Genomic DNA, 21,625 nt, shown 5'->3' with positions numbered 1-21,625 from the left:
GTGAGTCCATAGCAATGCGATGCTGCGGCTAGTAAAGCGACCAAAATGCTGGCTTGCATCCATAGATGCTTCTCAAGCAAATCCCGGGACGTCATTCTCCCCTTGTACTCGGCCTTGGTGAGGCTGCAGCTGGAGTACTGCGTCCAGTTTTGGCCTCCACAATTCAAAAAGTATGTGGAGAAGCTTGAGAGAGTCCAGAGAAGAGCCACATGCATGATCAGAGGTCAGGGAAGCAGACCCTACGATAACAGGCTGAGAGCCCTGGGGCTCTTTAGTCTGGAAAAGCGCAGGCTCAGGGGTGATCTGATGGCCACCTATAAGTTTATCAGGGGTGACCACCAGTATCTGGGGGAACGTTTGTTCACCAGAGCGCCCCTAGGGATGACGACCAGGTCGAACGGTCATAAACTACTACAAGACCGTTTCAGGCTGGACATAAGGAAGAATTTCTTTACTGTCCGAGCCCCCAAGGTCTGGAACAGCCTGCCACCGGAGGTGGTTCAAGCGCCTACATTGAACACCTTCAAGAGCAAACTGGATGCTTATCTTGCTGGGATCCTATGACCCCAGCTGACTTCCTGCCCTTTGGGCAGGGGGCTGGACTCGATGATCTTCCGAGGTCCCTTCCAGCCCTGATGTCTATGAAATCTATGAAATTTCAGAAGGATTTGCAGCACTAATAAATTCTCCTGTCTTTTTATTACATGTTACACACTGACTCAATGGTGGCTTTAGCTAACACACACATGGGGGAGATGAATTCTTCCCCTACGTGTGCAAAACTGTCCATGTGGCAGGGTCCATCAAGTGACTGATCTGTACTGAAGGTCACGAATGTGGGCACTTCTATTTGGAGCTGATGTCACTGTGTGCTCTCTCCATTTGGAAGGCAAGCATTTCCCAATCATTCTCACTGAACCAGTCCTGAGGTTTCTTTGTGAGGAAGCCTTGACATTTTTGGCACGCCTCACGGATGCCTTTCTTGAAGCTCTTGCTCTTCCTCGAGTGAGCAAACCCGAGTCTGCAACCTGAAACCTGACATTTTCTTCTTATCCATTGGTTTGAAGCTTGAGGAGTTGTGGAATCACACATACCTTCTCCGTGTATCCCCCAATATTTACCAGTGTTTGCTTTAATGTTTGAGCAGAGTTTCTTGCATAATCAGGCATGGCTGCGGGATGGCTCTTCTCAGTGACTCTGTACAGCGTAGGGTGTTTGCCTGTGGCTATTAAGAGGACGTTGTGGACAACATGCTGGTTCTCTGACAATCCAACATCAACAGCTCAGCTTCTGGAAAATATCAGTAGTCTCTGGGAAGTCTCCAGAGCTTTCCTTTGCTCTTTTATTAAATCCTCCACGTCCTGATATTCTGAGAACAGTTCTTGGCTGAGTTTTTCTGGACTGTATGTTATCCCACTAGAATTCACTAGGGTTTCAGGAGAGAGAGGGAGAGAAAGAGACAGTGGAAAACAATAATAAAATAACATTAGCATCTTTCCAAGAAAGATGTATGTAGGACTGGAAAAGCCACCGCGGTCATAAGCCCAGGCATCTGTAATCAAGGGCAATTAAGATATTACATCCAAGAAGATCTACACTGTTATCCTCCCCACAGATAGGAAACACCATGCGACAGAATATGACAAACTAAGGGTCTTTAGTGTTAAACAATAAATGCCTCAAAATTGGCAATGTGTCAGAAAAGGAGAGCAGAAATGACAAGGCTCTTACCAATGCCTTGGGCCTGTGCAATGGCAAGGAATTTTTTGGGCCAGTATGTCCATACTAGGGATGTGAATGTTTAAATGTTTACCCATTCACATATTGATAATCGGTAACACCTTACTGTTTATCGTTTGCCATGGGGTGGGAGCAATCTGGCAGGGAAGGGGCAGAGGAAGAGGAGTGTAGTGCCCTGAAGGTGGCAGGGCAAACAGGAGGGAGGGAAAAGCATGGAGGAGGGGAGAGGGGACTAGTACCTAGTATAGCCGGGAAGTGGCGGGAAAGCTGCAAAATAGCAAGGGAGGAGCCACCACTGCAGGGGCTGTCAGAAAGTGAAGTCAAGCTGCTGCACCGCTCCAGCCCTTCTGCAAGCTCGGGGGGCGGTGTGACTGGCCACACATGCCACAGCCGGGGCTGCCCCTGCGGCTGGGCTGGGCAGGGCTGAGGGAGCCACTGTGGGCCAGATACAATCCCTTGGTGGGCTGAATCTGGCCCATGGGCCATATTTTGCCCACCCCTGATTTACAGCCTCAGGGTTAAAGCCAACAGTTTGTGATTGGAATATATAGTAGTAGTCTCTTCTCCCCTTCCCTTTCCTTCCCTTGCCAATCATCCAGCCTCTCTTAATTTCCAAAAACTTTTGAAACATGCTCACTCCACTGTACCTGCAAAAAGACGCTTTTGCAGATCTTCCAAACAGCTGAGGCCTTGCTTTAAATAGATTGGTTTGGCCACCGGAGGTGCACCTGACACACTTAGCTGAGTCATGAAGTCTGCAGCCAATTTGGAAAGATCTAAGAAAAACAATTAAAATTCATGTTAACACCCACTTTTCATTGCCTCAATCCAATCACCACTGGAAGGTCAAATGCCCAAATACCTAGTCCTGAATATCTCAGATAAGAATCCTGTCTCTGGCAATAGGAGCTATATAAGCCAAGGGTTACTCCTCCCAAGGGAGTCCTGTAACCACTACGCTACACAGGCAGGCTCCCTTTTGCTTATTTTTCTGGCCCCATGACTCTTGGCTGTCTATTGGTCCAGCTTCATCTATCCCAGGGGTTCTCAACCTTTTTTGTATCAGGACCCATTTGTAAACATTGATGGCCTGTCCTGACCCAGTGCCCCTCCTCCTAACCCACTGCCCTCTGCTGTCAGTCCGCAGTGTGTGGGGCAAGGGAGGCCCCAAACAGCCCCTCGTAGGCTGGAACTCTGCCAACTTGCAGGGGAAAAGCCACAGTTTCCCACATTTTTCTCCTTGAAAGGAGAATCCATTTTTTAAGTTTGTTGATCCATTTTTAAAGTTTGTTTCATATATTTTTGTGACCCAGGTTGAGAAACAGTGATCTATCCTATTCTGTAGTCTAGTGGTGAGGGCATTCTCTAGGGAACTGGATTCAAATCCTCTAGGGGTAAAGAAGGCCTAGAACTCAGGTCCCTACTTCTTGGGTAAATACTGTAAATACTAGGGTATTGGGCACCACCTGTAACCTGGTAGTTAGAATGCAGTGCGGTTGATTTTAGATCTGAACTGAATACCTTGTAGTTGATTTTAGATGTAGGTTTTTAATAACTCTGCCTAACTTCTGGGTCCTCTCTGAGGCTGCAGGCAGAGTTCATGCACCTCCTGCAAGTGCTAGAAAAATCTCAAGTGGAAGTTAGGCTTGCAAGTGGCTGCTTCAGGTCAGGTCTCAGCAGGCTCACTGGCCTGAGTAAAGACACTTTGGGAACTTTGCCCTCCAAAATGGAAATGTATAAGGCATATGAGCACATAATGAGTGTTGTGCATGCTGGCACAAAGTGACTTTGAATCACTGCTTGGGATGTAGGTGGGCAAAGTATCCCTTATGTGCATAATGAGACATTCTGAATCCAGCCTTAGATGTAGTCCTCTTCACTTGACTGTAAATACATCTCAAGGCCTTTGTGTGCCTCCTCTCTTAGGGCTCCTATACATGTGCAGAGAGCCTGCTCCAATGCATTGGAGCAGACTTGATTAATAATCGAGACGTTAATTCCATGCTCTGGCAGACTCAAATTAATGAGCTCCAGCAGACGCTAGCATCATGTGCATCAGCATCTCTGTGCTGAAAAATGGCAGTGGGGTACTTTGAACTAAAGCTCATTCAATGAGTTTTAGTTCAAAGCGCCCTGCCACCATTTTTTAGTGTGGAAATGCTGATACACGTGATGCTTGGGCACTTTTAATTAGCACAGCTCGCTAATTAAAGCACCCTCCCATGCCTTCCAGAGCACGTGTAAAAACGCCCTTAGTGCCTGAACTAAAATCAGTAGGAGGATTCCCATTGATTCCAATGGCATCAGGATCATAGATCACTTGAAAATGTCCCACAGGTTGGGTTGTGGAAAGAAAATCCTACTACTTGGAAAGTCATAAAGTCGAACTCATCATGCCTGGAAGATGTTTGCCTTCCTGTTTACTTGTACCTAAGTTGAAATACTGTGGGGCCCATACTACTGTATTCTCCTAAATCCACAAACCAGGTCCCTAGCGCTTCTCATACAGCTTGGCCTTTTTATGTGGCTACTCCTTTTTTTCTATTTAATTCAGGTTCTTAATCAGCCCTCACCCACAATGTTTGTCAGTGCTTCATACATGTAAAGCCCTGCACATGTCCTTGGCAGGATAAAGGCAGAGTTTTTTAGAGCCCTTTATATTATCATTTCAACAACAGACATCTGAAAGGTGGATCACCACCCTAGAAGCACGAAAGCCAAAGATCAGGAGGAATTCGCTATGAGACTTTCCTTCTTTCATAAGACCTGGGTCAGCAGCCACCATCATGTCTGTCCATTCCGTGACTCTCAGTCTCTTGGCAAGCCGGGCCTTCACAATCCATGAATCAGGGTTGCATGAAAACACAACACAACAAAACAGCTCAATTTTCACAGCACAAACATAACCGTATTTTCTTCTAGATGCATCATATACATCCAAGATTTTGATTTCATATTTCGCTTTTCCCCCTGCTTTGCAGAAATGATAGATAGGCAAATTCCCGATGCCATAAATTACTTCCATTCGTAACCTGTCAACATTCACATCCTCTTGACATCCAACCACACTGTCCTCTTATCATCCGCTCCAATAATTAAATAGCCTTATGTGTTTGCAAATGCAGATACATAATTTGGAAGAGTGCTTTTAACATATTTCAAGACATTCTTTGTTGCAAACCCTTTAAGTTCAATATGCGTAGACTCAGTGAATGGCAGCAGTTCATCTCTTTCAAAACATTTAGCAGTAACTTCAAGTATGTCATTTTTCTCCTGCACATTAGGTTCCAATGTTGCTTGAGTGTTGCTCTATCGGGCTCTCTTGGCTGTTGGACCTGTCTCTTCTTCATATCTTTGCCTAGAATTAGCTTTCCTCGCCTCAAGAAATTCAAAAGCTTCATCTGGTTTCAGGCTAACAACAAAGGCGAGAGATTTTTGACACAATCCAGAATTTAGGGAGCAGATATGTGGCTTCAAGAGAGCTGGGGCAGATGACAACTTCTCACTGCTCCAAGATTTAATAAAAATCAGAAATTTGCTGTTTTGCTGCATATAGTTAAAATATTTTGTCAAATCTGGAGATTTAATAACAGTTCCTAAAGGAGGTGTCTATATCCAGTCCAATGCCATAATTTTTGTAGTTGTAATCCTCATTTTCAATCTCTAGTGTTATCACACCACCTCCAGAATTTAATAGAGCACACGCTGCTGGGATAAGGACACTGTTTTGTGTCCTTATATGATCACCTGCCATTTTTTTCCTCTTCTCACCCAGAGTTACTTTTCCTACATCTACAACCACATCAGGATAGTCTGTATCATAAATACGCAGCGGTTTCTCCTATTGGGTCATCCTGCTTCTTCAACAGCCAGAACTTTCAGAAACCTTTGGAAACACATGGTTATAATCAATACCACATCTTCACACTAGATACAGTAATATGGACTCTAAGACTCTGGGAAGAATTTTCAAAGTAACATCAGAGTCTTATGGGATGGACATACAAACAACTTTGAGGTAGGAGGGAGCAGGGCTTTAGTGCACATAAGCTGTTCTGCAATAATGGCACATGTAAACAGCCTTACCCCGTGGTAAATGGAATTTAAATGTGGTAGCTTAGCCCTCAGTGAAGGAGGGCTAAGTAATCCAGTGGTATCTCCTATCTCAGGGGTTCCCAACACCATGGGCTGTGGGCCGGTGCCGGACCGTTAAGGGTTGGCTGCTGGTCTGCAGGAGGGTTGGCTGCCAGACCAGAAGTGACCACAGACTGGCAAACTGTGGACTGGAAATGACCAGCATACTGCAGACAGGCAGCCAACCCTTTTTTATACTGAGCCATTTCTGGTCCACTGTTTGCCGGACCTTAGCATAAAAAGGTTGGGAATCCCTGTCCTCTCTCTCCAGAACATAGACTCCGATTTCTGAAAATAAAATAATACCAATTTAAAGTACATGCCAACACAACTGTAACTCTGCATTTTGGGGTGGGCAATGTGCACTGGAAATTATCTGCATGCACTCCAGCAGTATTCAGTGTGTTAATTGTAACTGCCTTGGGAGTGCTGTAATTATAATGTGGAGTGCAATGGGAAAACTGTCTTCTGGGTTGGGAAGGGGGTGAGACCTTCTCCCCTTAATCTCTGTGTGTGATCAAAGCAAAGGGGTATATGTATACAATGAGTGATCCAACATGCCTCCTTTCACCACTCCACTGTATGGTTGGGGTGGCCAATTTGTGATAGGTGGGTCCTATGTGGCATGGACAGCCTCTATGCAGAGCATGCAGCAGATCAGGGAGGGGACAAGGGCAGGAAGCAGAAGGCAGCGCTGCGGAGAGAACTGTTAGGGTGACACTATTTGGATCTTTAGGAGTGCTGGATTTGCAGCTGAATAAAGGCTTCTTTCTGTCTCAGCAAAGCTGCAGACCACAAGGCAGAATGATATATTAAAAGTAACACTGCAGATGCTTAGGCAAGCAGTTTTCTAACAATGTCCTAGTGTTGTAAGTTCATGGTGTAAGGAAATAAGATGCAGCCCACCAGCTATTGTCAGGAGATAAAGCCAAAGCAAGACCTTGGAGATGAAGCAGAAGTCTGCAAGAAACAGCAATTGACCGAGAGAAGCTGAGTTCACGGTCTTACGCATGCGCTCATAGCAAAAAGATATGTAAATAAATGAAATGCATAGGCAACCTTATGCTAATGAAGTAAACCGTAAACACAGGCAGAGCTTGAGATAGGAGGAGATATGGGTAGAAGAAAGGAGGGGCAAAGGTGGAGTAAATGTTAATGAGTATAAACCAAGATGTATAAATGTGAAAAGAACTAATGTTTACTGCAGCTCCCTGGTATTTTTTGGGAGCTCCCCCGAAGCCATCTCCATTCTGAACAAAGCTGTTGTCGTGCAATGCGTGCTGGTGTTTGCTCCCTGCTTGCTCTCTGAGCAACTGGATCCACCCTGTCTCCCTAGTCATTGGGCACCGCATGGAGTCGGGGTCTCACAGGAACAGGGAGCACAGGGCAGGAAGCAGAAGGCAGAGCAGCAGATCAGGCATGGTAGGGGATTGGAGCAGCACTAGGGGAGCATGCGGGGCTAATTTGTGGCACACCTGCCAAAAACATTGCCCCCTGTGGTATGGGGCAGTGGCTGGCTACTGTATGGACTGCCAGCAATTACATGGGAGAAGGGTGTGATATGTGGGTTTAACCAAGGGTATGTGAAAACCTAGTGCCAGGTGGCATCTTGTACCCCCGAGTGAAGCAATGGGGCAGTTTAGCAGGTACTGGCAGTGGCAGAGTGCAGACAGGTCCTATTTAACATGGCTCAAAGCCATGCAAGAATGGGGGGCCTTGGGCCCTTCCCATCGCCTGAAAAACGAGGGGCTGGCAGCCGCCCACCCCGGCTGTCCTCGCGTGTGCTGCGCTGCGCTGCACTGCGCTGCGCTGCGGGGAGGACCGCGCTCTCGGCGCGGCTCGGTTTTCTCCAGTGATCTTTTGGAGTTTCCTTCCCAGGGTAACAGAGCGAAGAGCAGGCGAGGCCGGGGCTGCACGACACGACTCCGCTCCCCGGGGGCTGTCCAGCCCGGCGCCCTCCAGGGAAGCTCGAGACGCGCGGGCGGATGCCACGGCGGAGCGCCCCAAGGCAGGAGCCCGGAGCACGGGGGCTCCGCAGCCGCTGCCCCGGCATCCCCGCGCCAACAGGCCCCAGCGGCGCGGGCGGCGCCAAGCCCGAGCCGCGTTGCGGACACCCGCGGGGTCAGGCGTCGGGCGGGACCGCCACGCGGGACAGGCCGCTTCCCGCGAGGCGCTGCTGGGGGGGAGGGGACGCCCCGCCCCGGCCTGGTCCGGCCCACCTCACCCGCGGCTCCACAGCCCTCGAACCCCCCGCGCCGCCGCCGTCCCCCCCCCCGCGGTCTCCAAGTCCTCCCGCCGCCGGGTCACGGAGAGGGCAGTGCGCGTGCGCACCCCTGCCTCGGGCCACGCGCTCGGCTCAGCCTGGCGTTCTGGCGCAGTCAGGTGATCCGTGCGGGGCGCCGCGATTGGCTGCTGCGGGGAGGGGGCGGGGCAACCGGCGGCGGAGCGTGGCAAGGTGGCGGTGTCGGGTCGGGGCAGCTGCTGCGGCCTGAGGTGTGGCCGGGCCGGTCGGGACTGCAGGCAGTGCGTTTAAAAGTGGACCTAACCAGAAGCGTGCTTGGGTTAGCTGGAAAGAAAAAGCAGAGTTTAAGGATGTAGACTTGTTGTGTGTGTAGTTGTAGCCATTGGGAGTGTGGGGAAAGTTGGGCCACAAGTCTCAGATAGTATGTATGTGTTTTTAAAATATTATGGGTCTCTTCTTGCTGCCCCTTGCCAGTCCTGGTGAAATCTACCAAAGGAGGAAGACCCATGCACTTTTCTCACCTTTGTCCTTCACATGACTTCCTCTTGGGTTTATATGATGGTTTATATGATGGTTGCCTAGTTATTTCCCTTGCAGCGCTCAGGAAGAGCTGCCTCTTGTGAGTCCCAGCTCCTGTCTCCAGGCTGGCTGGGCCTCACCTGAGCTTCCCCGTACTCTTATTTGGTTGGGAAACCAAATGATATGAAATACCTAGGGAAATTGCCTTTGACAGCGTGTGTGGGGCAAGCTCCAGCCCAGAAGGCAGCAAAATGTCTGTTCACCCCAGGGACGGGCAGCCTTAGACCAGGTTGCACTTGGATGGTGGAAGCTGTGCTGCTAACTAAAATAACAGTCAGATATTGTTTGGATCTGCTAACAGTGTTGTGAAGGCACACGCTGTGATTACATTTAAATACGGGCGAGCTAATTTAATGACTGCTAATGACACTTGCAGGTACGTGAGCAAAAATAATAAGGGACTGACGTGTTCATCTTCAAGGCATAAAGGTCTCCTTGGATGTTTAGCAAGGAATTTTCCTCTGGCATTGCACAGTCAGGTGGGTGCGTCTTGGGTGTCTGGCCTTTCTCTGAAGTACCAGGGGTTGGCTGCTGTTCATTGCCAGACTACATCAGCCAGCATTTCTGGCCCACACTGCCAAATCCTGCGTGTAATATAATGAAACTGAAGAATGGGAAGAAATTTACATTACATCTCTTTTGGATGGTGTTAGGCCTTGTGGCCTTGTATATAGCAAAACATCTGAATCTTCTTTCAACTGGGCTAAAATCCTAAGCAATGTGTCAGCAAGAAGATTGCAGTGGAAAGTAGGCTGGGCTTGTTTGATAATTAAAAAGACTGTGGCAGCTTCCTGTCTTGGAACACTTACAGTTTTGCTTGAAGGGATTGTTGCCAAGATTGGTAAGCTTGAGGGGTTTACATTTGATTTGATCTGGGCAATGCTATATTTCCATGTTTTTTCTAGGTGTTTCCAGGCTTCATGAATCAAAATACTCTGTCCTGCAGTAGACTTGCACTTGGCGTTGTGTTTAGCTCAGCCGAAACAGACCTGGAATGAAAGTAAATTGCCCTGATCACTATCATCCTGTCCTAACTGTTGAGTTAAGGACAGGTAACGCAAAAGGTACAGTACAAGCACAATCTTTAAGGGGCACAGGGAGATAGAGACTAACATTTGCCTTTCCCACACTTAGGCATTTGGACATCACAGTCGTGCCCAGAGTGCTCCCTCGAGAGCAGACTGAAACTAACCAAGACTTGCTTACTGCTTCTCAGCTGCTGCTTCTGTTAACTTTACGGCTGAACCAAGAGCAGCAGCATTAGTCTAATCTTAGGGGTGGAAGAAAAGAAACAATCTTTGAGAGGAAGAGACGCACTAAGATGCAGGGTGTGTCTAGGGCAGTGGTACTCAACCTTTTTAGATTCAGGGCACCCCTTGTTAAATTTGGGGCACCCGCCAGCTCTTACCTTCACTTGTTTCTTGATGGGAAAAGTAGCAGAGCAATTTTTTGCAATAGAAGAACTCGAAAGACCACAACAGGTCAGAATGGTTTTGATTTTATGGGTTCCTATTTGAAATCTTGTGAATTTTACAGGTGTTTTTACACCTAATAGTGCAGCGTGCCATGCAATATCCTAAAAAGAATCTAATGGCACCCCAGGGTGCCACGGTACCCTGTTTGAGAATCACCGGTCTATGATTTGGAAGATGAGGTCCACAAATGATATATGGTGCTGTGTTGCTGTTCCATGCCAAATGTGTTCCCATGATTTCTGGGGCTGCAGTGTCTGTGTGCTCCATGGAAGCAAAGCAACCAGACCTTAGGAGAAAGAGATCTTATTTGTTTACTAGCCAATACTTTAAGCCAACAGAAAAAGGAAACAGGCTCAATATCTTACTGTAGGTTCTTAATTTGTTCCTCTTTAGCTAGACAGAGTCATTGAGAAAGCAGGGATATCCCAGGAGATGTCTTTAACCCAGAAAAAAAGGAAGAAAAATGAAATTGGGGTCAAGTAGGGCGTATTGCTCCAATATAGCAAGAGAGAAACAAAGGGAGGAGAGAAGTGTGCAGAAAGTGAGAAAGAAGATCAGGCAAAAATTGAAAGGAAAAAAGTGATTATGGCATTGTGGGGATAGATCGGATTTCAGGTTTTTGGTTGTTACCCTGATGTAATAAAATAATCAAAAGCAATAAGATCTCTTCCTCCAGTGGTCATTTCTTTCTCAGCCCATGGTTGCAAGTTTGCGAGAGAGTCAGTTTCCTCATCCAGCTGGCAGCAGTCCCATTTAAGAAAAAGTTCAAAATGGGTCTGCATTCATGGGAAGTTGGGGCAGCCCATCTGATCTCTATATTTTGTTGTTAATCAACTTAGCTTGGTGGAAGAAAAAAAAAGTGAACATCAAAGTCATTCTGAAATTCCTACAGCAGTAAATGAATGTGTGCTCCTACAGTCTAGTTTTCATGATCAGCCTATCCACAGTAGCTGCTGAATGTGAGACAATAGCACTACAGAAGAGGTTCCCAATCTGTGGCGCAGGTACCACTAGTGATACACAAACAACCCGTAAGTAGTACACGTTAACAGATTTATTATAAGTAATTTATATGACAAAAAATTTACTGGTGGTGCTTAAGGTTGAACTGAAAAAATTGGTGGTGGTAAGGCTGTATCATTTTAAATTGGTGGTGCTCAATCTATCAGAGTTTGGGAACTGCTGTACTACAGTAATAGGTCAAGGTGTCTGTGATAATGAGGGTGGAAAATGTTGGTGTAGAGAGCGATGGAGAGATTTCAAGCTTCCGTAAGGTGACTATAGAGCAATTTATTTTTCTTAATGTTGGGGGATTGCCAGTGTCATCACGATTCAGGAAACAAAGTGATTAAACAGCCTTGTGGTGTGTATAGAAACTGTTTTTACAGTCCTTTGTGTGGTGCTGCAACTCCTGAATATACCTGTAGGGGGAGTCCTACTTTTTTTTCTGTAGAGTCTGCCATTGTTTGAGAAGTCGTGAAACCTGGATTTCTTGCTTTTAGGAATCAAAGCCTTCTTTGATACTGTCTTTTTTTTTTGATACAGAATATATATATATTCTGGAGAGAGAGAGAGATGGATGTATCTATATAAAAATACTCTGTGATGTCATTTGTTGGTATAGTGTGAAGATTGTGAAACTTCTGGGGAATACATCTGCAGAGCAGCTATCTTCTATTATGTACTCTGGCTAAATTATGGTTCTTTTAATGCATGGCTCACATATTGGGGAACAGTGGCTACAGCGTTTGTCCAAATGTTCCTTGTTCTTGCAGGTGTTCTAAGGAATTGGAACCATGACAGACTCCAAGTATTTCACAACTAATAAAAAAGGTGAGCTTTAAACTATTCTAGTGTATTGGAGGCTCCTGGGGACAGTGAGTGCCTATTTTAAAATGAGGTTTTTAACTGCATACAACAGAGTTTGTGCTTTCTTATGTGCTGTGTCCCCATTTCTCTTCTTAGTCATCCAGAAGCTGTTCAAAAGCAGGCCATAAAACAGTTCCCGAACACCCAGCCCCCTCCCACACGATGTCAAAAGACAGGATTGATGAATTGAACATGCTTGCAGTATGCAAACAAGGCAGCCCCACTTACCTTTTCTGGCTCTGTATTACTTTCTGGAAGGTCAAAAACAGAACTTTGGGATTTGAAACATACAGCAGCCTTTTATAGAGATTTATATACACGGCAAAGTGGTCGGGACTGCAGGCAGTGCATTTAAAAGTGGACCTAACCAGAAGCGTGCTTGGGTTAGCTGGAAGGAAAAAGCAGAGTTTAAGGATGCAGACTTGTTGTGTGTGTAGTTGTAGCCATTGGGAGTGTGGGGAAAGTTGGGCCACAAGTCTCAGATAGTATGTATGTGTTTTTAAAATATTATGGGTCTCTTCTTGCTGCCCCTTGCCAGTCCTGGTGAAATCTACCAAAGGAGGAAGACCCATGCACTTTTCTCACCTTTGTCCTTCACATGACTTCCTCTTGGGTTTATAGTAACTATGATGGCTGCCTAGTGATATACTATAAACTGTGTTGAAAAGAGAGGTTTTTTCTGAGTAACTTGATTCATGGGCATAAAAAAGGCATAATGCACACATCAGGGTAGCTGTGGACTTCCTCCATCATTGTGAAGTAATTTTTTCTTAGTTTAACTTCTGGCATAAAGGACTAATGGAAATTATGGAACATTCATGCCAAACCCACTGAACTTGGCCTTTTCTAGTCCCAGTGGGCCTGTCGAACTAATCCTACATTGGATGCTGCCAAGATCAAAGTCCTGATTGAGGGGAGAATGTTGGTTTGATTATGTCGTCCATAGCCCCTCTACAGTGACAGAGTAGCTAGATGTTTCTGTTGACCAGTTACTAGTAACTGTGTGATGACATTGATGTCATTATGCTTCAGAGTCAACACACCCTTGGATCTAATGGAGTTCACATCTTTCTGAGAAACAACAGCACTCTCAACTTACTTCCCTTTGACTGAATCTGCAGGTTCTCACTGAGATGATTATACGAGGCCTCAGAACTGTACATCCTTACTCAGCGCAAAGGGAAAATGCTGGTGGTGCATACCGACCGGTTCAGTCAGGCTCCTGGGCAGGATCTCAGCCTGTTTATGATCTGGATGTCTTTTTCAGGTAGCTGGCAATATAAACAGACACCCCAGCATTCCTCAGAACAATAATTTCATTCCTTTTCAGGAGCCCTGCTAGTGAATGCTACCAAGGAAGAGAATGTACCTCACTGTAAAATACTGTGTTCATTTATAGCCCTGTAGAAGTAATTCATAACAACTCGGCAATCTTCTAGCAGCTAGTTTTGCTGCTGCTGTTTCCTATGGAAACAGTGGCTTGCTATTACCTGGGCCAATCAGCCGATGAAGCAAGAGGGCCAGCATCTCTGCAGCACTTTCCTTTTTGATTTTCTGGCCTTGCCTAATTTAAAACTCTTGGCACCCAGTACATTCATGACTCAGATGGAACAAATGGCTGGGCCTGAGAACCTGAGGCAATGCTTAATGAGAAGAACAGGATTTATGCACCTCTCTTCTCTCAGCAACCCTGGCTGCTGCACCCTGTTTCCAAACATGCCAGCCCACTAGGCTTCCTTAAAATTGCCGTTTGGATTAGAACATTTTTAAGGATATTTGTTGCATCCTTAATTTAAAGGAGCTGGCAAAAAATCCCAAGCAGGCTCCTTTATCCAGTCTGTGGTTTCATTGGCCTGTTTCATTGCTGGCTCATAAACTTGACCTACAGTAGTCCCTGACACTAACAAATCCAGTTCCTCGTGTATTCTTTATTGTTTTCAACTCCCTTTTCCTGTTTTGTTTGCCTTTAGAGAATTGTGCTCACTTCCTTCACCTGTAGTTTGGCATGGTGGAATCAACAATAACACATCATACCCCCAGGGGACTGTTGTCACATGCTGATTTATCTGTTCCTTTTCCTGTTTAAACGGTGATCAGGAAAAGCTGGAAAACTAGGGTGGGAAATGTTTCTTTGGTTTCAGAGCTGCCCGCTCGGATCCAGGAGTCTCATCCACATACCTACTAGAGGCCCAAAGAATATCTTCTCTGTTGGCTGGTTCTGTATCTCTGCTAATCGTTAAGGGAATAGGTACCTGTCACATTATTCAGCCCTCATACTGCAGTTGTAGGTTCTGTAGAAGACTCCTATGATAGATGGGACCATACCGTATCAGTGGTATATGGGAAACAATGGTTCAGACCTTGCAATGTAGCCTTGAAAGAGGTGTTTTGTCCCCAAAAGCTCATCTCTGCAGTTAGCCTGGACTTCTGCCATTCTGTGTGTCCTTATCGGATAGCTTGTATCCAGTGGTGATGCTGCCTTCTCTGTGTTCCTGCAAACCATCTCCAGTTGGAGGGAAAGTTATTTCCCTTCCCAGGCCAGCTGGATTCTATAGATAGATACTGTCCAAGCAGGTTCAGGAATCTGGTGTGGATTGAGGTTTACTTTATGGCTGCAGGGATCCGTCCTCAATTGATTTCTCTACACGGTAACAGCCGGAAGAGTTAATCTCACAGAAGGTCCTTCAGTCACTTTATGGATGGCATCAGGAATCCAGGCCTTGCACTTCCCCGGGTTTCTGTGCTTGTTAGCAGTAGTTCTCCCTTTTTTAACCCTGCATGTATTTTTCTGTTGGAGTAAAATTGATGCAGCTGTTCCTGCAATGTCTGTATTGCACTGTGACCTGTGTCATCTGCTGTTTCCTCATTTGTGCTTTGAGGAAGCAAATGATGATAACTAAAGGTAGGACAGTCCAGGGAAAATAATTAGCTGAACTGAGCCACTGTTTCTTACATTTTCTGTTCCAGGATGGCCTCTCTCTTCCCCCAGGTTTTTGTTTGATCCTTGATATGCTTCAGTGGCTAATTTAGAGATGCTGATCTAATGTTCCTTGAAAGTGGCAAGTTTTGATTGTACTTCATTACTTTTATTAAACATTTTGAAGCCACATCCTCCATATTATTATTACTGCAGCTCTGAAGATTGCCTTATCACTGTATCATAACCTCCATACATTTTGCAGGCCCCATGTGCTACTGCACCAATTCTCTGACTGTAGCGGACTGAAAAGAATGTCCTTAGGATACCATCAGCACTGCTCTTTAACTCAACAGGTTAGCTCAGTTAATCTTTCCTTCTTCTTGTCACAGGCTACCTCAGCTTGGATTGGAAAAGTCCAATAATCAAATTGGCACACACATGGTGGTTTTCTGGTTTCCCAGTAGCCAATGAATCACTTGCACTAGCCTAGAGGCAATGGCATTTACTTTTCACCTGTAGTGGTGGCACAAATCATTCTTCAGGGAGCCCTAAAGCTAGCCTTTCTCTTCATCTGAGCTTCAGGCTGTTGTGTCCCTTTACAGGAGAGATCTTTGAGCTCAAGGCTGAGCTCAACAATGAAAAGAAAGAGAAGAGGAAAGAAGCTGTGAAGAAGGTTATTGCTGCCATGACTGTAGGGAAGGATGTAAGGTAAACGCTGCTTTTGCTCTTCCTGGTGGTCTAACTTCAGCAGGTCCAGTCCTCCCCTATCCTACCTGAGGATCTTTCTCTCCTGAATTGGGGTAAAACGAACAGCTTAATCTTGGAGGGGCTGGCAGAACCAAGGGGCTTTGCAGGTTTGGGGTCTGGGTTCTTTATTAGATCAATGGGAGCTAGTGGCAATATGGGGGAAATTTTATCTGTCTTTGGCAGCCCTTTTGCTTGGTTCAGACCAGTTCTCACTTGGTGATTTCGTGAACAGTGATTTAATCACAGAATGAAAAAGTAACCAGTCCCAGATAAGCCAAAAGCTGTGTAGTTGTTTAAAACCTGTTTGTAACTCAGCTATTTTAGATGTCCTATCTGAGCTGACATTTTCAAATCAAGTTGTTAATCCAGAATTTTTTTTAAAGTTTTAAAAAGGCATTGTTTTTCAGATACCTCTTAGCTTGTGATAAAGTCATTAAACTGGGCCTTTAACACTTAATCGCGCTTGCTAAAGGGAAACCTTTAAATCAAAGGCAAATGACTGCCAATATTTTTCTTTTGTAGCAGCTGAAGTGACTTGAGTCAAGGCTTTCTCCTGTCAGCTTCTCCTAGATCCTGCAGTAAAGTCATAATAGTCCTGGATTCATGGTGACATAGTCTGTTGCCAGGAAAATAAATGTAAGGTTCCAGGTTTAGCAGCATGACTTAATTGCAGGATGAAGGAGCAAATGAAGCGTTGGAGGGAAGCATCTTTCAGTTAGCCAAAGACCTTAACCTTTAGATTCTCATAATGGACCTGAGATATGGGGATCCAGTATAACCTCTGAGTTTCCTCTGCAATGCGACTTACTAGTTGCCATTTGGTATTTATGTAAGACTCTGGTTATTGCAGTTTTAATTTCTTAATCGTTTTAGATTTTACCAGCCTGAAATTTGCTATATAGGTTCCTCTAAACAAGGCTCCTTTCTCAGGCAAAAAAATCTGAGGGTTTATTTGTTTCCTGCTGTTGCCAGTTAACCCCCAAAGCTGGGCACATTAACATTATCGTCTTGTTCTGTCAACTTCCTAATTGGATCCAATTTTGTATGAGCACTTTATTTTACCTGCTTCAGGCACCAGTTTAATCCAGGAGGAGATTAAATGATTAAACAGTTACAAAGTCCCCTGCAAACTGCTTTTGAAGAGGAGAGTGACCTCTAATTTGAATATAGAGTAGTTATAACAGAATATATGGGATATGTTCCAGCGTTCCCCTGGCCTCAGTCAATAATGTTACCATGTAGTCAGGAAGCTCCCTTTCCCTTTGCATATGGTAAATGTAACTTTTCTCTCCCTTTGCCCCACTCTCATTTTATCGAGCTCTCTCTTTCCTGATGTGGTGAATTGCATGCAGACTGACAACCTGGAGCTGAAGAAGCTGGTGTATCTGTATCTAATGAACTATGCCAAAAGTCAGCCAGATATGGCTATTATGGCTGTGAACAGCTTTGTGAAGGTAACATGGAGCAAGGCTCATTAGAAGGCTCCCTCCTATGGTTCTTGTCATTGTGCCTGCTTTGGTGTGTACTGTTTATCACATGTAGTGTGTGGCTTCGTGCTCGAAAGTTGCTGGACTGAATTGGGATTGTATCTAAGGAAGCAAAATTATCAGAGTGGACCAGACCAATGGGCCCATCTGAAATTGTTCCCTGTCTCCATCAGTAGGCAACACCAAGTGCTTTAAAGCAGGGGCAAGAAAAGTTCAGCCCACGGTCTGGATCCAGCTGGCAGTGGACTCCATTTCCTAACAGTGCCTGCCTGCATGGCTGGGGCTGATTTCCATGGAGACTAGAGCAGCAGTCACACTGATAGCGGAAGGCCAGGGTTTCCATGGAGACCAGCCCCAGCAATGCTGGCAGAGTATGTGGCAGGGCAGGGAGCTGCTCTGGGGCTGGGCTGGGATCTTGCAGCAGTGACGATGTGGTCTGGAGCCGGGGCAGAGCCATGATCTGCAGCCTGCATGCTCTGGGCTGGGGAGTGTAGGCAGTGGATTGTGACTCTACCTCGGCTCACAGATTTTCCCTTTTAAAGGAGACAATCACGGGACACCATGGGTTTCCCCTTGCAGGCAGGCAGAGTTCCAGCCTACAAGGCTGCTTAGGTCTCAGGGGAGTGGGAGAAGGGTGATTGGGGTCAGGGGACCATGTTCATGTGCACGCACAAACATGCACATGGATCAGAATGCAGACAGGCAGCATGGTAAAAAGCAGCTCCCTGGAAGTAAGTTTATGGGGTGGGGGGCATAGGCGATGTATGGGAGAACATGTGCCTCCCCCTTTCAGGTTTCTGCACCCACAGTGGGGCTTGGGGCTGCCTCCTGGCCAGACCAGCACTGAGCAGGTGCTGCCTCTGCAGTGCAGTGGGCAGGACCTGGCACAGGAGGGTGGAGTGGGACAGGGAGGCTCAGTGCTGCTGCCGCTGCTGCCACTAGGAGTGCTACACCACCATGGCCACCAAGGTGTGAAGTGTCCCCTGCCCACCAGGCAGCAGTGGGGGGCACAACTCCATGGTGCCGCCACTGCAGCACCTCACCTTGGTGGCCATGGCACGAGCATATCAGGACTGCTCAGTGCCCCAGAGCATCGGGGGGGACAGTTGCAGCTGGACCCGTGTCTTGGTGAGTGAAGGAAGCAGGGGGAGCTCTAATTTGCTATGATAATAAAAACCAACATCAAATGCCAAAATATGTAGGTATTCAGAATTTATCTTATTATAATGATTGAGGTACTGGTAGGCTTCCAAATTGCTTTAAAATTGTAAATATATAAATAAAACATTGTGTTCAGCTGATCCCTATATATATGGTTGCGTTTCATTTTATTGCGGAAAAACGTGGATTTGGGGTTTTTTAATTAGAGACTTTGTGATTTTTTTGCTTCCTGTCAGGCGCAGCTCTGGCTCCGTCCCCTCCCAGGACATGGAGCACATGGAAGCTCTGGCTCCTGCCTGACCACACAGCAATATCCTGGGGCCAGAGCTCCTGCTGCCACTGCTGCATGAGCAGGCAGGGACTAGAGCTTCCATCTACTCCATACCCAGGAGGGAATAAAGCTGAATCTGAACCTGACAGTAAGTGGTGGGGGGGAGGGAAGGCTGTAGAGATGAAGGCTGTGAGGAATGGGGCGGGGTGGGCCGCAAAGGTAGAGGCTGTGGGGAGTGGGAGGTAAAGGACAGTGAGTGGTAGGTAGACAGGGCAGGCAGGGGAGCAAGGGGCACAGGCATGATGGAGGGGGCAGGCTGCAGGGGAGAGAAGTGGTTGGAGGCAAGGGGTGGCTTGATCCCCTCTACCATATACCCCTTGTTGCTGCTTTCCATGCTGCAGCAGTGAGGGGGATGAATTTAAGGCAACCCTTTGATAATTAGATTCTATACATGGTGAATTATAACAGATTTATACATTTTCCATATATGGAATCTAATTTTTGGAATGGGTCACTTTAAATTAAGTTGTCTTAGTTTTAGATAAATCTGGTAAATTAGAACATGTCTGAGCTTCTAGCATGGCAGTAGGGGGGTGTCTGTCCTTCCTGGTTACAGGGAGGAAATCCAGTTCAGAATGGACTTCTGCTTTCCTGGCTAATTAAATTTTAGATGAGACTCAGCAGACTTCTAGGGCTGTGCACTCTTACCCATTACACCTTAAGCCCTTGCTTCCTTTATGACAAATTAGTGAGTAGATCTAATACTTTGACCACCTTTTTCTTTGGAAGGAAATGTTTTATCTCTGACTTCCCCTTCAATGTGCTACAAGGAACAAGGGTTGGTCAAATGAAAGTGTGTTTGAGATAATTTATGGTAAGTCAGCATTTCAGCTACAACTTGTCATCTCCGGGGTCTGTAAGAAAATAGTCTCTGTACGTTTTAAGCTCAGCCCCTTTTTGGTGCTTTTCATTGATAAGGGATTAAATAATTAAAGGATGTGTGTCATGCTTTTGTAAACTAAATTTTGGAGCACTTTCTTGACTGTATAAATGAATTATGTTTGATATGCTAGAAACAGACTGAAGCTAATGCTTGAATTTCTAAAATCAGGGTTTGAAAGTTGCACTGTCTGAGGCATTGAACCTGCTACGTGCATTTCTGCCTCTGAAAAGTACATCTATGTTGATATATCTTTAACTAGGGTCTGATAGATCAGATGGATTACTGCTGAGTCTATAAAATCTCAGCTTCAAGGCAATGCTGTGTAGAACTCTGTTTCTAGACCTGATGGTCTTCAGGAAGTTTACCTTAATGAAAATCGCCATGAGTTAATTACCATCTTTCACCACTTGAATTCTCTGATTTGAGCAGTGACTAGAATCACAGATGTGTTAATGTGCTGTGCCATCTGAAAGCCAAGAGTTTCTAGCTTTCAGGGTGCAAAAACATTTCTCCTTAGTTAGCAGTTCCCCAGATTTGGCTGTAAAGTCATGTTAAAGTTTTGGATGGAGAAAAGCAAGTAGCACAAACTGCCAGAAGTACAAACCATTTTGAACTTGTATAGAATGTTTTTGGAACCTGTAAACTTTCCTGGGGTTTGGCTTGGACTAGGGCAATTATTGCTTTACTCTAACGAGAGACCCATTATCTGGGCAGGGTAAGAATAGAATATCCTAATTCCAGGGCTAGCCATTCTAGTGCTCACTAATATCAGTGGTTAGTACTACAAAACCCACTTATTGCAAGTGCTTCCCCTGCAGGACTGTAAAGATCCAAACCCACTGATCCGTGCATTGGCAGTCTGTACAATGGGATGCATTCGTGTGGACAAAATCACAGAGTATTTGTGTGAACCACTCTGCAGGTGTCTAAAGGATGAAGACCCTTATGTACGGAAGACTGCAGCCGTCTGTGGGGCGAAGCTGCATGACATTAATGCCCAAATGGTGGAGGATCAGGGGTTCCTGGATTCCCTATGTGACCTGATTGCAGACTCCAATCCCATGGTAATGTATTTGTCCCTCAGTGTCTTCTCCTATATTTGTAATAGGGCATGTAGTTGGAACTATTATTTTGCTGTCCAGTTCATGGATGTGTTAACTGGAGATTATTCAAACCTTGAAAAGAACAGAAAGTATCTTGTTCTGTAGGTCTGATCAAGGCCTTACCTTGTTTGGACATGCCCTGACAACTAGGTTGGGTTCCAGTCCTTGCATCCTGTGTGCTTCAAGGCTCTAGGGCTTGAACAGCTTGTAGATGCTGCCCATGGCTCAGCTGGGGTCTCTTGGTATGCAGAGCCTTGATTTAGCATACCTTCACCCAAAAGCTAGAACCTATAATCCATCTATTTGTCACCCTGCATCTGATGCTGACCCATCTGTAGCTTAAATGCACGCTTTCCCCAGGGGCATTCTAGGCTGTGGTTTAGCCCTTCAAGGGTAGCTGATAGTAAAAGCAAACATGAAGACACATTTGTTTGCGCGCATTTGTATGCACACAGGTGGCTTAGCACAAGGATTCTGAAAGCACCATTGATCATTATTAAATAACCTGAAAAATGCACAGATCTATGAACCCTGCATGCATTTTCCATGCTTTAGCTTCCTTACCACTCTAAAGTATGTTGAGGGCTGAGGTCAGGTCCTCTGTGGTGATGTGGGATCCTTTTGTGATGCTCCCAGTTTGTCTTCTGAACCATGGAGTCCTTTCAGGTCACCTCCTTTCTGGCCTTGCCTGCTCCTACTGCTAAACCAGGATTTTGCACTACAGAAAACATACTTACCTATTCCTCTCTCCTGTTCAGTACTTTGTGTGAGGGTCATCTGAGTTCTTTATATACTGTTTCTTTATTACTTCTGTCCCATCATTCTGCTTGGGGGGGGGGGGGGGAATATCGATTCTCCACTAGCCCCAACAGAGGACCATGGTGAGACTGGTTTCCCTGTTCTATCCATCTCAACATGTATCTGGTTTTGGTCAAAGCATAGTTGTTAAGCTAA

At 45.9% G+C, this 21,625-nt stretch overlaps 1 protein-coding gene and 1 pseudogene across 1 annotated transcript; one reads left to right on the top strand and one right to left on the bottom strand.

Moving 5' to 3' along the window:
- Positions 1-680: 680 nt before the first annotated feature.
- Positions 681-5,310, bottom strand: LOC132244901 (schlafen family member 5-like). The gene is made up of 3 exons (XM_059717666.1): positions 4,507-5,310; positions 2,388-2,516; positions 681-1,426 (listed from the first exon to the last, which is right to left on the bottom strand). Exons 1-3 carry the CDS (start codon positions 4,763-4,765, stop codon positions 1,284-1,286), a joined length of 531 nt encoding a protein of 176 aa, XP_059573649.1. The 5' UTR covers positions 4,766-5,310; the 3' UTR covers positions 681-1,283.
- A 2,992-nt stretch (positions 5,311-8,302) lies between these two features.
- Positions 8,303-21,625, top strand: part of LOC132244900 (AP-2 complex subunit beta-like) — an 81,450-nt pseudogene continuing 68,127 nt past the window's right edge.

The sequence above is a fragment of the Alligator mississippiensis genome, chromosome 14, assembly GCF_030867095.1.
Source record: "Alligator mississippiensis isolate rAllMis1 chromosome 14, rAllMis1, whole genome shotgun sequence".
NCBI lineage: Eukaryota > Metazoa > Chordata > Crocodylia > Alligatoridae > Alligator > Alligator mississippiensis.
The sequence above is the reverse complement of the archived record's forward strand: the minus strand, read 5'-3'. Positions and strand labels throughout refer to the sequence as shown.